This window comes from Mobula birostris, chromosome 7, assembly GCF_030028105.1.
Source record: "Mobula birostris isolate sMobBir1 chromosome 7, sMobBir1.hap1, whole genome shotgun sequence".
Lineage (NCBI taxonomy): Eukaryota > Metazoa > Chordata > Chondrichthyes > Myliobatiformes > Myliobatidae > Mobula > Mobula birostris.
Window position 1 is genome coordinate 1,786,764 of NC_092376.1, and position 13,712 is coordinate 1,800,475.

The 13,712-nt window shown below is 48.4% G+C and overlaps 1 protein-coding gene across 2 annotated transcripts in view; it reads left to right on the plus strand.

Moving 5' to 3' along the window:
• ilk (integrin-linked kinase) overlaps positions 1–13,712 on the plus strand; it is a 122,486-nt gene that overhangs the window by 62,566 nt on the left and 46,208 nt on the right. For both annotated transcript variants that reach the window (XM_072262426.1, XM_072262428.1), the window contains exon 7: positions 10,362–10,447. In XM_072262426.1, the coding sequence (XP_072118527.1) occupies positions 10,362–10,447 (86 nt within the window). The remainder of the gene's footprint in view (positions 1–10,361; positions 10,448–13,712) is intronic.

The window sequence follows — 13,712 nt, forward strand, 5'->3', positions numbered from 1 at the left end:
GCACAGCAGCCATTGTTGCTGCAGCTGTGTTCTGAGTGGACAGTCAGAGTGGTGATCTTGACACTTTAGCTCTTGGAAGCTTCAGCCAGAGAAAGAAAAGAAAAGCTCTTGGTTAAGCTTTATTCCCTTCCCTTTTTTATATCTGCTCAGCTGGGACAGTAGAGGTGACAGGCAGGATAGTGGAATGCTCCTCTTGAGGGATGTGGGAAGCAGGGAGACCTCCATTGTCCCTGATGACTACAACTGCGAAAAGTGCATCCAGCTGTAGCTTCCAACAATCGTGTTCAGGTGTTGGAGCTGGAAATGGAGGAACTCCAGATCACCTTGGAAGGGTGGGGGGCTGAAAGGATGATAGGACATATAGAGAGGTAGTTACACCCAAGGTGCAGGACACAGCAAACTGGGTGATAGAAGGGGGAAAGGGTTCAGGGCCAGCGCAGAGTGCTCTGTGGCCATCGCCTCAACAATATCTGTATGACTTTGGATACTATGGGGGAGGGGTGGTGTGACCTAACGGGAAAGTTACAGTGGTTGGGTCTCTAACACTGAGTCTGGCTCTGTGACTCAAGGGAAGGGAGGAGAAGAGGCATACTGTGGTGATAGGAGTTTCATTAGTTAGGGGAACAGACAGGGGATTCTCGGGGTGAGAACAAGATTCCCATATGGTATGTGCTTCCCAGATGCCAGCGCATGGGACATCTCATATCGAGTCCTCAACGTTCTTAAGTGGGAACCGCCAGAAGTCATGGTCCATGTAGGTAGGACGAGTGACGAGGTTCTGCAGAGGGAGTTAAATGCTAAGTTAAAGGGCAGGACCTCCACAGTTGTGATCTCAGGATTGCTATCCGTGCCATGTGCTGGTGAGGCCAGAACTATGAAAATTATTCAGTTTAGCATGTGGCTAAGGAGTTGGTGTGGGAGGGAGGGCATAAGATTTTTGGATCATTGGGCTCTCTTCCAAGGGATGTGGGACCTGTATAGAAGGGACGGTTTGCACCTGAACTGGCAGGGGACTAATAGCCCAATGAGAAGGTTTGTTAATGCTGCACAGTGGGGTTTAAACTAGAGTTGCAGGGGGATGGGAACCAGAGTGCCAGAACAGTTAGTGGAGAGGTTGTGGAGGCAGATTTTGATAAGATCTCGGTCAGGAATCAAAAGGTTGAGCATGGTGCAACTAGTGTCCTGAGCTGTGTATATTTCAATGCAGGAAGTATCGTAGGAAAGGTGGATGAGCTCAGGGTATGGATCAACACCTGGAATTATGACACAGTAGCTATTAGTGAGACGTGCAGGAGGGGCTGGACTGGCAGCTCAGTATTCCGGGGTTCTATTCTTTTAGCTGTGACAGAGCAGGAGGGATGAAAGGACCAGGGGTGGTGTTACTAGTCAGGGAAAACATCATGGCAGTGCTCTGTCAGAACAGATTGGAGAACTCAACTAGTGAGGCATTATGGGTGGAACTGAGAAATGAGAACGGTGTGACCATGTTAATGGGGCTATATTACAGAACACCCATAGGTCCTAGGGATTTGGGGACCAAATTGTAAAGAGATCACAGACTGTTGCAAGAAACATGAGGTTTTATATTAGATGATTTTAACTTTCCACATCTTGACTGTAATTCCCATACTGTAAAAGGACCAGATGGGATAGAGTTTGTTCAAATTTGTCCAAAAAAGTTTCCTTCATCAGTACATGGAAGTCCCAGCCAGAGCGCGTGCAATACTGGATCTGCTATTAGGGAATGAGTCAGGGCTGTTGACAGTAGTTTGTGTAAGGGAACTGTATAGAGACCATGGTGCCATTAGTTTCAAAGTATATTTGAAAAGAGATAGGTCTGATCCAAGTGCTGAAATTCTAAATTGGAGAAAGGCAGTTTTGATGGTTATCAGAAATGATCCAATAAGGTAGATAGTAGGGCACTGAGGAGTGTGGTGGAACAAAGGGATCAGGGAATATAGGTACATCTTTTGTTGAAAGTGGCATCATAGCTAGATAGGGTCCATAAAACCATAGAAACTACAGCACAGAAACAGGCCCTTTGGCCCTTCTTGGCTGTGCCGAACCATTTTCTGCCTAGTCCCACTGACCTGCACACGGACCATATCCCTCCATACACCTCCCATCCATGTATCTGTCCAATTTATTCTTAAATGTTAAAAAAGAACCCGCATTTACCACCTCGTCTGGCAGCTCATTCCATACTCCCACCACTCTCTGTGTGAAGAAGCCCCCCCTAATGTTCCCTTTAAACTTTTCCCCCCCTCACCCTTAACCCATGTCCTCTGGTTTTTTTCTCCCCTTGCCTCAGTGGAAAAAGCCTGCTTGCATTCACTCTATCTATACCCATCATAATTTTATATACCTCTATCAAATCTCCCCTCATTCTTCTACGCTCCAGGGAATAAAGTCCTAACCTATTCAACCTTTCTCTGTAACTGAGTTTCTCAAGTCCCAGCAACATCCTTGTAAACCTTCTCTGCACTCTTTCAACCTTATTTATATCCTTCCTGTAATTTGGTGGCCAAAACTAAACACAATGCTCCAGATTCGGCCTCACCAATGCCTTATACAACCTCATCATAACATTCCAGCTCTTATACTCAATACTTCGATTAATAAAGGCCAATGTACCAAAAGCTCTCTTTACGACCCTATCTACCTGTGACGACACTTTTAGGGAATTTTATATCTGTATTCCCAGATCCCTCTGTTCTACTGCACTCCTCAGTGCCTTACCATTAACCCTGTATGTTCTACGTTGGTTTGTCCTTCCAACGTGCAATACCTCACACTTGTCAGTATTAAACTCCATCTGCCATTTTTCAGCCCATTTTTCCAGCTGGTCCAAGTCCCTCTGCAGGCTCTGAAAACCTTCCTCACTGTCTACTACACCTCCAATCTTTGTATCATCAGCAAACTTGCTGATCCAATTTGCCACATTATCATCCAGATCATTGATATAGATGACAAATAACAATGGACCCAGCACTGATCCCTGTGGCACACCACTAGTCACAGGCCTCCACTCAGAGAAGCAATTCTCTACCACCGCTCTCTGGCTTCTTCCATCGAGCCAATGTCTAATCCAATTTACCACCTCTCCATGTATACCTAGCGACTGAATTTTCGTAACTAACCTCCCATGCGGGACCTTGTCAAAGGCCTTACTGAAGTCCATGTAGACAATATCCACTGCCTTCCCTTCATCCACTTTCCTGGTAACCTCCTCGAAAAACTCCAACAGATTGGTCAAACATGACCTACCACGCACAAAGCCATGTTGACTCTCCCTAATAAGCCCCTGTCTATCCAAATGCTTGTAGGTTCTGTCTCTTAGTACTCCCTCCAATAACTTACCTACTACTGACGTTAAACTCACCGGCCTATAATTTCCCGGATTACTTTTCGATCCTTTTTTAAACAACAGAACAACATGAGCCACTCACCAATCCTCCGGCACTTCACCCGTAGGCAGCGACATTTTAAATATTTCTGCCAGGGCCCCGCAATTTCAACACTAGTCTCCTTCAAGGTCCGAGGGAACACTCTGTCAGGTCCCGGGGATTTATCCACTTTAATTTTCCTCAAGACAGCAAGCACCTCCTCCTTTTCAATCTGTATAGTTTCCATGGTCTCACTTCTTGATTCCCTCAATTCCATAGATTTCATGCCAGCTTCCTTAGTAAATACAGACGCAAAAAACCTATGTAAGATCTCCCCCATTTCCTTTGGTTCCGCACAAAGCCGACCACTCTGATCTTCAAGAGGACCAATTTTATCCCTTACAATCCTTTTGCTCTTAATATACTTGTAAAAGCTCTTTGGATTATCCTTCACTTTGACTGCCAAGGCAACCTCATGTCTTCTTTTAGCCCTCCTGATTTCTTTCTTAAGTATTTTCTTGCACTTCTTATACTCCTCAAGCACCTGATTTACCCCCTGTTTCCTATACATTTCATACAACTCCCTCTTCTTCTTTATCAGAGTTGCAATATCCCTTGAGAACCAAGGTTCCTTATTCCTATTCAATTTGCCTTTAATCCTGACAGGAACATACAAACTCTGCACTCTCAAAATTTCCCCTTTGAAGGCTTCCCACCTACCAATCACATCTTTGCCAGAGAACAACCTGTCCCAATCCACGCTTTTTAGATCCTTTCTCATTTCTTCAAATTTGGCCTTCTTCCAGTTCAGAACCTCAATCCTAGGACTAGATCTATCCTTGTCCATGATCAAATTAAAACTAATGGTGTTATGATCACTGGAACCAAAGTGCTCCCCTACACAGACTTCTGTCACTTGCCCTAATTTGTTACCTAACAGGAGATCCAAAATTGCATCCCCTCTAGTTGGTCACTCTATATATTGATTTAGAAAACTTTCCTGAACACATTTTACAAACTCTAAACCATCTGGACCCCAAACAGTATGGGAGTCCCAATCAATGTATGGAAAATTAAAATCCCCTACCACCACAACTTTATGTTTCCTGCAGTTGCCTACTATCTCTCTGCAGATTTGCTCTTCCAAGTCTCGTTGACTATTGGGTGGTCTGTAATACAATCCCACTAATGTGGCCATACCTTTCCTGTTTCTCAGCTCCACCCATAAGGACTCAGTAGACAAGCCCTCTAATCTGTCCTGCCTGAGCACTGCTGTAATATTTTCCCTAACAAGCAATGCTACTCCCCCACCTTTCATTCCTCTGCCTTGATCAGATCTGAAACATCGGAACCCTGGAATATTAAGCTGCCAGTCCTGGCCCTCCTGTAGCCAAGTTTCACTAATTGCTACAACATCATAATTCCACATGTCAATCCACGCCCTCAACTCATCCTCCTTCCCCGCAATACTCCTAGCATTGAAATATATACACCTCAGAAGATTTTTACCACCACTCACAACCTTTCTATCAGCGGATTTGCTTAAACTTTCAACATCATTTATTTTCACCCCAGCCACACTGTCAGCTCTGGCATTCTGGTTCCCATCCCCCTGCAAATCTAGTTTAAAGCCTCCCCAATAGCACTAACAAACCTCCCTGAAAGGATATTGGTCCCCCTGTGGTTCAAGTGTAACCCGTCTCTCTTGTACAGGTCCCACCTGCCCCAGAAGAGGTCCCAATGATCCTGAAATCTGAAACCCTGCCCACTACACCAGTTCCTCAGCCACTTGTTCCTCCTCCAGAGCATCCTATTCCTACCCTCACTGGCACCTAGCACAGGTAGCAATCCTGAGATTACCACCCTTGAGGTCCTGCTTTTCAACTTCCTACCAAGCTCTCTGTACTCACTGTCCAGGACCTCTTCACTCTTCCTTGCTATGTCACTGGTACCGATGTGCACCACGACATCTGGCTGGTCACCCTCCCACTTCAGAATGTCATGCATAAAGAAAGTCATAAAGAAAGCTTTTGGCATATTGGCCTTCATAAATCAATGCATTGAGTACAGAAGATGGGATGTTAGGTTGAAATTTGGTGGCGTCTAATTTGGAGTATTGTGTGCAGATTTGATCACCTACCAACAGGAAGGTTGTAAACCAGGTTGAAAAACTCCAAAGAAAATTTACAGGGGTGTTGCTGGGTTTGGGGGACCTGAGTTATAAGGAAAGATTGAATAGGTTAGGATTATATTATTAAGAACGTAGAAGATTGAGAGGATATTTGATAGAGGTGTACAAAATTATGAGGGGTACAGATAGGGTAATCTAAGAAGACTTTCCCCACTGAGGTTGGATGGGACTACAACCTGAAGTTCTGGCTTGAGGGTGAAAGGTGAGAAGTTTAAGGGAAACACGACATCCTGATAGGAGAGGGAAAGCAACCAGAAGTCATGATGCATGTTGGCACCAACGACATAGGCAGGAAAAGGGATGAGGTCCTGAAGTGTGAGTTTCGGGAACTAGGCAGAAAGCTGAAGAACAGGATCTCAAGGGTGGCATTCTCAGGATTGCTGCCAGTGCTATGTGACAGTGATGGTAAGAATTGGAGGAGATGACAGTTGAATGCGTGGCTGAGGAGTTGGTGCAGGGAACAGGGTTTTAGATTTTTGGATCATTGGGATCTCTTCTGGGGAAGGTGGGACCTGTACAGATTGGATCGGTTACCCCTGAACTCGAGGGGGAGCAATATCCTTGCAGGTAGGTTTGCTGGCATGGTTCGGGAGGGTTTAAACTAATTTGCAAGGGGGATGGGACCCTGAGCGATAGAGCAGTGAAAGAAATGCATGGAGTAAAGCCAGATCTAACATACAGAGAGGCTTTGAGGACAGAGAAGCAGAATAAACGGTGTAAAGGTAGTAAGGTAGAAGGGCTAAAGTGCGTGTACTTCAATGCAAGAAGCATCAGGAACAAAGGTGATGAACTGAGAGCTTGGATACATACATGGAATTATGATGTAGTGGCCATTACAGAGACTTGGCTGGCACCAGGGCAGGAATGGATTCTCAATATTCCTGGATTTCAGTGCTTTAAAAGGGATAGAGAGGGTGGAAAAAGGGGAGGAGGGGTGGTGTTACTGGTCAGGGATACTATTACAGCTACAGAAAGGGTGGGTAATGTAGCAGGATCCTCTTTTGAGTCAGTATGGGTGGAAGTCAGGAACAGGAAGGGAGCAGTTACTCTATTGGGAATATTCTAAAGGCCCCCTGGTAGCAGCAGAGATACAGAGGAGCAGATTGGGAGGCAGATTTTAGAAAGGTGCTAAAATGACAGGGTTGTTATCACGGGGGACTTTAACTTCCCTAATATTGATTGGCACCTGATTAGTTCCAAGGGTTTGGATGGGGCAGAGTTTGTTAAATGTGTCCAGGATGGATTCCTGTCACAGTATGTTGACAGGCCGACTAGGGGGAATGCCAAACTAGATCTAGTATTAGGTAACGAACCTGGTCAGGTCACAGATCTCTCAGTGGGTGAGCATCTGGGGGACAGTGACCACCGCTCCCTGACCTTCAGCATTATCATGGAAAAGGATAGAATCAGAGAGAACAGGAACATTTTTAATTGGGGAAGGGCAAATTATGAGGCTATAAGGCTAGAACTTGCGGGTGTGAATTGGGATGATGTTTTTGCAGGGAAATGTACTATGGACATGTGGTCGATGTTTAGAGATCTCTTGCAGGATGTTAGGGATAAATTTGTCTGGTGAGAAAGATAAAGAATGGTAAGGTGAAGGAACCATGGGTGACAAGTGAGGTGGAAAATCTAGTCAGGTGGAAGAAGGCAGCATACATGAGGTTTAGGAAGCAAGGATCAGAGGGGTCTATTGAGGAATATAGGGAAGCAAGAAAGGAGCTTTAGAAGGGGCTGAGGAGAGCAAGAAGGGGGCATGAGAAGGCCTTGGCGAGTAGGGTAAAGGAAAACCCCAAGGCATTCTTCAATTACGTGAAGAAGAAAAGGATGACAGGAGTGAAGGTAGGACTGATTAGAGATAAAGGTGGGAAGATGTGCCTGGAGGCTGTGGAAGTGAGCGAGGTCCTCAATGAATACTTCTCTTCGGTATTCACCAATGAGAGGGAACTTGATGATGAGGACAATATGAGTGAGGTTGATGTTCTGGAGCATGTTGATATTAAGGGAGAGGAGGTGTTGGAGTTATTAAAATACTCTAGGATGGATAAGTCCCCGGGGTCTGATGGAATATTCCCCAGGCTGCTCCACGAGGCAAGAGAAGAGATTGCTGAGTCTCTGGCTAGGATCTTTATGTCCTCATTGTCCACGGGAATGGTACCAGAGGATTGGAAGGAGGCGAATGTTGTCCCCTTGTTCAAAAGAGGTAGTAGGGATAGTCCGGGTAATGATAGACCAGTGAGCCTTACGTCTGTGATGGGAAAGTTGGTGGAAAAGATTCTTAGAGAAAGCATCTATAGGCATTTAGAGAATCATGCTCTGATCAGGGACAGTCAGCACGGCTTTGTGAAGGGCAGATCATGTCTAACAAGCCTGATAGAGTTCTTTCCGGAGGTGAGCAGGCATATAGATGAGGGTAGTGCAGTGGATGTGATCTACATGGATTTTAGTAAGGCATTTGACAAGGTTCCACATGGTAGGCTTATTCAGAAAGTCAGAAAGCATGGGATCCAGGGAAGTTTGGCCAGGTGGATTCAGAATTGGCTTGCTTGCAGAAGGCAGGAGGTCGTGGTGGAGGAAGTACATTTGGATTGGAGGGTTGTGACCAGTGGTGTCCACAAGGATCGGTTCTGGGACCTCTACTTTTCGTGATTTTTATTAACGAGCTGGATGTGGGGGTAGAAGGGTGGGTTGGCAAGTTTGCAGACGACACAAAGGTTGGTGGTGGTGTAGATAGTGTAGAGGATTGTTGAAGATTGCAGAGAGACATTGATAGGTTGCAGAAGTGGGCTGAGAAATGGCAGATGGAGTTCAACCTGGAGACACTTTGGAAGGACAAACTCCAAGGCAGAGTACAAAGTAAATGGCAGGATACTTGGTAGTGTGGAGGAGCAGAGGGATCTTGGGGTACATGTCCACAGATCCCTGAAAGTTGCCTCACAGGTAGATAGGGTAGCTAAGAAAGCTTATGGGGTGTTAGCTTTCATAAGTCGAGGGATAGAGTTTAAGAGTTCCGATGTAATGATGCAGCTGTATAAAACTCTGGTTAGGCCACACTTGGAGTACTGAGTCCATTTCTGGTTACCTCACTATAGAAGAATGTGGAAGCATTGGAAAGGGTACAGAGGAGATTTACCAGGATGCTGCCTGGTTTAGATAGTATGGATTATGATCAGAGATTAAGGGAGCAAGGGTTTTACTCTTTGGAGAGAAGGAGGATGAGAGGAGACATCATAGAGGTGTACAAGATATTAAGAGGAATAGAGTGGATAGCCAACGCCTCTTCCCCAGGGCACCACTGCTCAATACAAGAGGACATGGCTTTAAGGTAAGGAGTGGGAAGTTCAAGGGGGATATTAGAGGAAGGTTTTTCACTCAGAGAGTGTTTGGTGCATGGAATGCACTGCCTGAGTCAGTGGTGGAAGCAGATACACTCGTGAAGTTTAAGAGACTACTAGACAGGTATATGGAGGAATTTAAGGTGGGGGGTGAAATGGGAGGCAGGGTTTGAGGGTCGGCACAACAATGTGGGCCGAAGGGCCTGTACTGTGCTGTACTATTCTATGTTCTATGAGGGGAAGCTTCTTCACTCAGAGAGTCATGACAGTGTAGAATGAGCTGCCAGCACAAGTGGTCCATGTGAGCTCAACTTCAATGTTTTGGAGAAGTTTGGACAGGTACATGGACAGTAGGAATATGCAGAGCTGTGGTCCTGGTGCAGGTCATTGGGAAGGTTTTGGCATGGACTAGATGGGCTGAAGGGCCTTTCCCTGTGCTGTACTTATTTATGACTCCAGTTGTTCCTGAATGTGGTTGTGTAGGACTTCAGGTTTCTATACCTCCTGCCCGATGGGAGCTGAGAAGATGGCATGGCCCGGATGGTGGGGATCTTTGATGGTGGATGTTGCCTTCTTGAGGCTGTGCCTCATGTACTGTAGATGCTACCGATGGTCGGGACAGATGTGTCCATGATACATTGGGCTGAGTCCCGTACTCCCTGTTCAACCCACGAGTTCCCGTTTGTGTGGGTCAGTCTGTGAGTTACAAAGTAGGTCTTAGTCAATGGCTGTTGGTTGGTCTTTTGGTGTTGAGTCAGTCTGTGGAGTGTGGGTTGGTCTGTGAATGACATGGTAGGTCAGGGTCGTTCTGTGGGCTGCGGATCAGTCTGTGGTGCAGGTATGTCCATTTATTACATCCTAGGGGTGGTTTGGTCTGCGGGTTGTGGGTCAGTCAGTGGTGTGATTTGGTTGTGGGTCAGTCGGTGGTGTGTTTCGGGTTGTGGGTCAGTCGGTGGTGTGGTTCGGGTTGTGGGTCAGTCGGTGGTGTGTTTCCGATTGTGGGTCAGTCGGTGGTGTGTTTCCGATTGTGGGTCAGTCGGTGGTGTGATTCATTTCGCAGGGAGTGGGTCAGGTCAGCTCGTGGTGTGGATCAGTTCATGGGGTATTGGTGGACTTCTGGGGTGGGGGTGTGGGTAGGTGTAGCCACACTGGGGTTACACTGAGTTGGTGGGTGTGTGTCGGACTGGTTACACTGGGTTTCACCACAGCTGTGGGTCAGACTGCGGGGTGATGTTAAGTATCTTCAGGGTGTGGACAAGTCTCGTTGCACTGGGGTTACACTGGTTGGTGGTGTCACTGTGGGTTACAACACGTGTGGGTCTGTTGGTGGTGTAGATCATTCTCTAGGGTGAGGGTCAGTCTACAGGTTTGGTCAGTGTCTGGGGTGTGATTTGGTCCAACAACACCACAGCGAAGGCAGTGAACATGTACCTGTTGTACTGTTTGCAGGAAATGGAACACTGAACAAACACGCTGGCATTGACTACAAACAGCTCACCCTGAACCATAAACTCAACGAGAACCACTCAGGGGAGGTAACATCTTTCCTCACGCTCCTAAAACCCCGATGTCTGAGTAATCACTGTGACCGAAGCACAGTGTTCGAGTTAGTCCCTGTGACCTCGATACCCCTGCTGTTCTAGTTAATCCCTGTGACCCCGATACCCCCGGTGTTCTGCTTAGTCCCTGTGACCCCGATACCTCCGATGTTCGAGTTAATCCCTGTGACCCCCGATAACCCCGGTGTTCTGGTTAATCCCTGTGACCCTGATACCCCCGGTGTTCTAGTTAATCCCTGTGACCCCGATACCCCCAGTGTTCTGGTTAATCCCTGTGACCCCGATACCCCCGGTGTTCTGTTTAGTCCCTGTGACCCCGATACCCCCGGTGTTCTAGTTAATCCCTGTGACCCCGATACCCCCGGTGTTCTAGTTAATCCCTGTGACCCCGATACCCCCGGTGTTCTAGTTAATCCCTGTGACCCCGATACCCCCGGTGTTCTGGTTAATCCCTGTGACCCCAATACCCCCTATGTTCTAGTTAATCCCTGTGACCCCGATACACCCGGTGTTCTGGTTAGTCCCTGTGACCCCGATACCCCCGGTGTTCTAGTTAATCCCTGTGACCCCGACACCCCCGGTGTTCTAGTTAATCCCTGTGACCTCGATACCCCCGGTGTTCTAGTTAATCCCTGTGACCCCGATACCCCCGGTGTTCTAGTTAATCCCTGTGACCCCGATACCTCCGGGTTCGAGTTAATCCTTATGACCCCTATTCCCCCCGGGTGTTCTAGTTGATCCCTGTGACCCCGATATCCTCAGTGTTCAGTTGATCCCTGTGACCCCGATACCCCCAGTGTTCTAGTTAATCCCTGTGACCCCGATACCCCCGGTGTTCTGGTTAGAGCCTGTGACTCCGATACCCCCTGAGTTCTAGTTAATCCCTGTGACCCCGATACCCCCGGTGTTCTAGTTAAACCCTGTGACCCCGATACCCCCCGGTCTTCTAGTTAATCCCTGTGACCCTGATACCCCCGGTGTTCTAGTTTATCCCTGTGACCCCGATACCCCCGGTGTTCCGGTTCATCCCTGTGACCCCGATACCCCCTATGTTCTAGTTAATCCCTGTGACCCCGATACCCCCGGTGTTCTGGGTAGTCCATGTGACCGTGATACCCCCGGTGTTCAAGTTAATCCCTGTGACCCCGATACCCCCGGTGTTCTAGTTAATCCCTGTGACCCCGATACCCCGTTGTTCTGGTTAATCCCTGTGACCCCGATACCCCCGGTGTTCCAGTTAATCCCTGTGACCCCGATACCCCTGGTGTTCTGGTTAATCCCTGTGACCCCGATATCCCCGGTGTTCTAGTTGATCCCTGTGACACCGATATCTTGTGTTCTAGTTGATCCCTGTGACCCCGATACCCCCTGGTGTTCTGGTTAATCCCTGTGACCCCGATACCCCCGGTGTTCTAGTTAAGCCCTGTGACCCCGATAACCCTGGTGTTCTAGTTAATCCCTGTTACCCCGATAACCCCAGTGTTCTGGTTAATCCCTGTGACCCCAATACCCCCGCTGTTCTGGTTAGTCCCTGTGACCCCGATACCCCCAGTGTTCTAGTTAATCCCTGTGACCCCGAGACCCTCGGTGTTCTGGTTAGTCCCTGTGACCCCGATACCCCCTATGTTCTAGTTAATCCCTGTGACCCCGATACCCCCGGTGTTCTGGTTAGTCCCTGTGACCCCGATACCACCGGTGTTCTAGTTAATCCCTGTGACCCCGATACCCCTGGTGTTCTGGTTAATCCCTGTGACCCCAATACCCCTGGTGTTCTGGTTAGTCCCTGTGACCCCGATACCCCCGGTGTTCTAGTTAATCCCTGTGACCCCGATACCCCCGGTGTTCTAGTTAATCCCTGTGACCCCGATACCCCCGGTGTTCTGGTTAGTCCCTGTGATCCCGATACCCCCAGTGTTCTGGTTAATCCCTGTGACCCCAATACCCCCGGTGTTCTGGTTAGTCCCTGTGACCCCGATACCCCCGGTGTTCTAGTTAATCCCTGTGACCCCGATACCCCCGGTGTTCTAGTTAATCCCTGTGACCCCGATACCATCGGTGTTCTGGTTAATCCCTGTGACCCCGATACCCCCGGTGTTCTGGTTAATCCCTGTGACCCCGATACCCCCGGTGTTCTGGTTAGTCCCTGTGACCCCGATATCCCCGGTGTTCTAGTTAATCCCTGTGACCCCGATACCCCCGGTGTTCTACTTAATCTCCTTGTCCCCGATACCCCCGGTGTTCTGGTTAGTCCCTGTGACCCCGACACCCCCAGTGTTTTGGTTAATCCCTGTGACCCCGATACCCCCGGTGTTCTGGTTAGTCCCTGTGACCCCGGTGTTCTAGTTAATCCCTGTGACCCCAATACCCCCGGTGTTCTAGTTAATCCCTGTGACCCCTTTACCCCCGGTGTTCTAGTTAATCCCTGTGACCCCGATACCCCCGGTGTTCTAGTTAATCCCTGTGACCCCGATACCCCCGGTATTCTACTTAATCACCTTGTCCCCGATACCCCCGGTGTTCTGGTTAGTCCCTGTGACCCCGATACCCCCGGTGTTTTGGTTAATCCCTGTGACCCTGATACCCCCGGTGATTTGGTTAGTCCCTGTGACCCCGATAGCCCCGGTGTTCTAGTTAATCCCTGTGACCCCGATATCCTCAATGTTCTAGTTGATCCCTGTGACACCGATATCCTGTGTTCTAGTTGATCCCTGTGACCCCGATACCCCCTGGTGTTCTAGTTAATCCCTGTGACCCCGATACCCCCTGGTGTTCTAGTTAATCCCTGTGACCCCGATACCCCCGGTGTTCTGGTTAGTCCCTGTGACCCCGATACCCCCGGTGTTCTAGTTAATCCCTGTGACCCCGATACCCCTGGTGTTCTAGTTAATCCCTGTGACCCCGATACCCCCGGTGTTCTAGTTAATCCCTGTGACCCCGATACCCCTGGTGTTCTGGTTAATCCCTGTGACCCCGATACCCCCGGTGTTCTGGTTAGTCCCTGTGACCCCGATACCCCCGGTGTTCTAGTTAATCCCTGTGACCCCGATACCCCCGGTGTTCTACTTAATCACCTTGACCCCGAGACCCGCTGAGTTCCAGTTAATCCCTGTGACCCCGATACTCCCGGTGTTCTAGTTAATCCCTGTGACCCCGATACCCCCGGTGTTCTGGTTAGTCCCTGTGATCCCGATACCCCGGTGTTCTAGTTAATGCCTGTGACCCCGATACCCCCGGTGTTCTG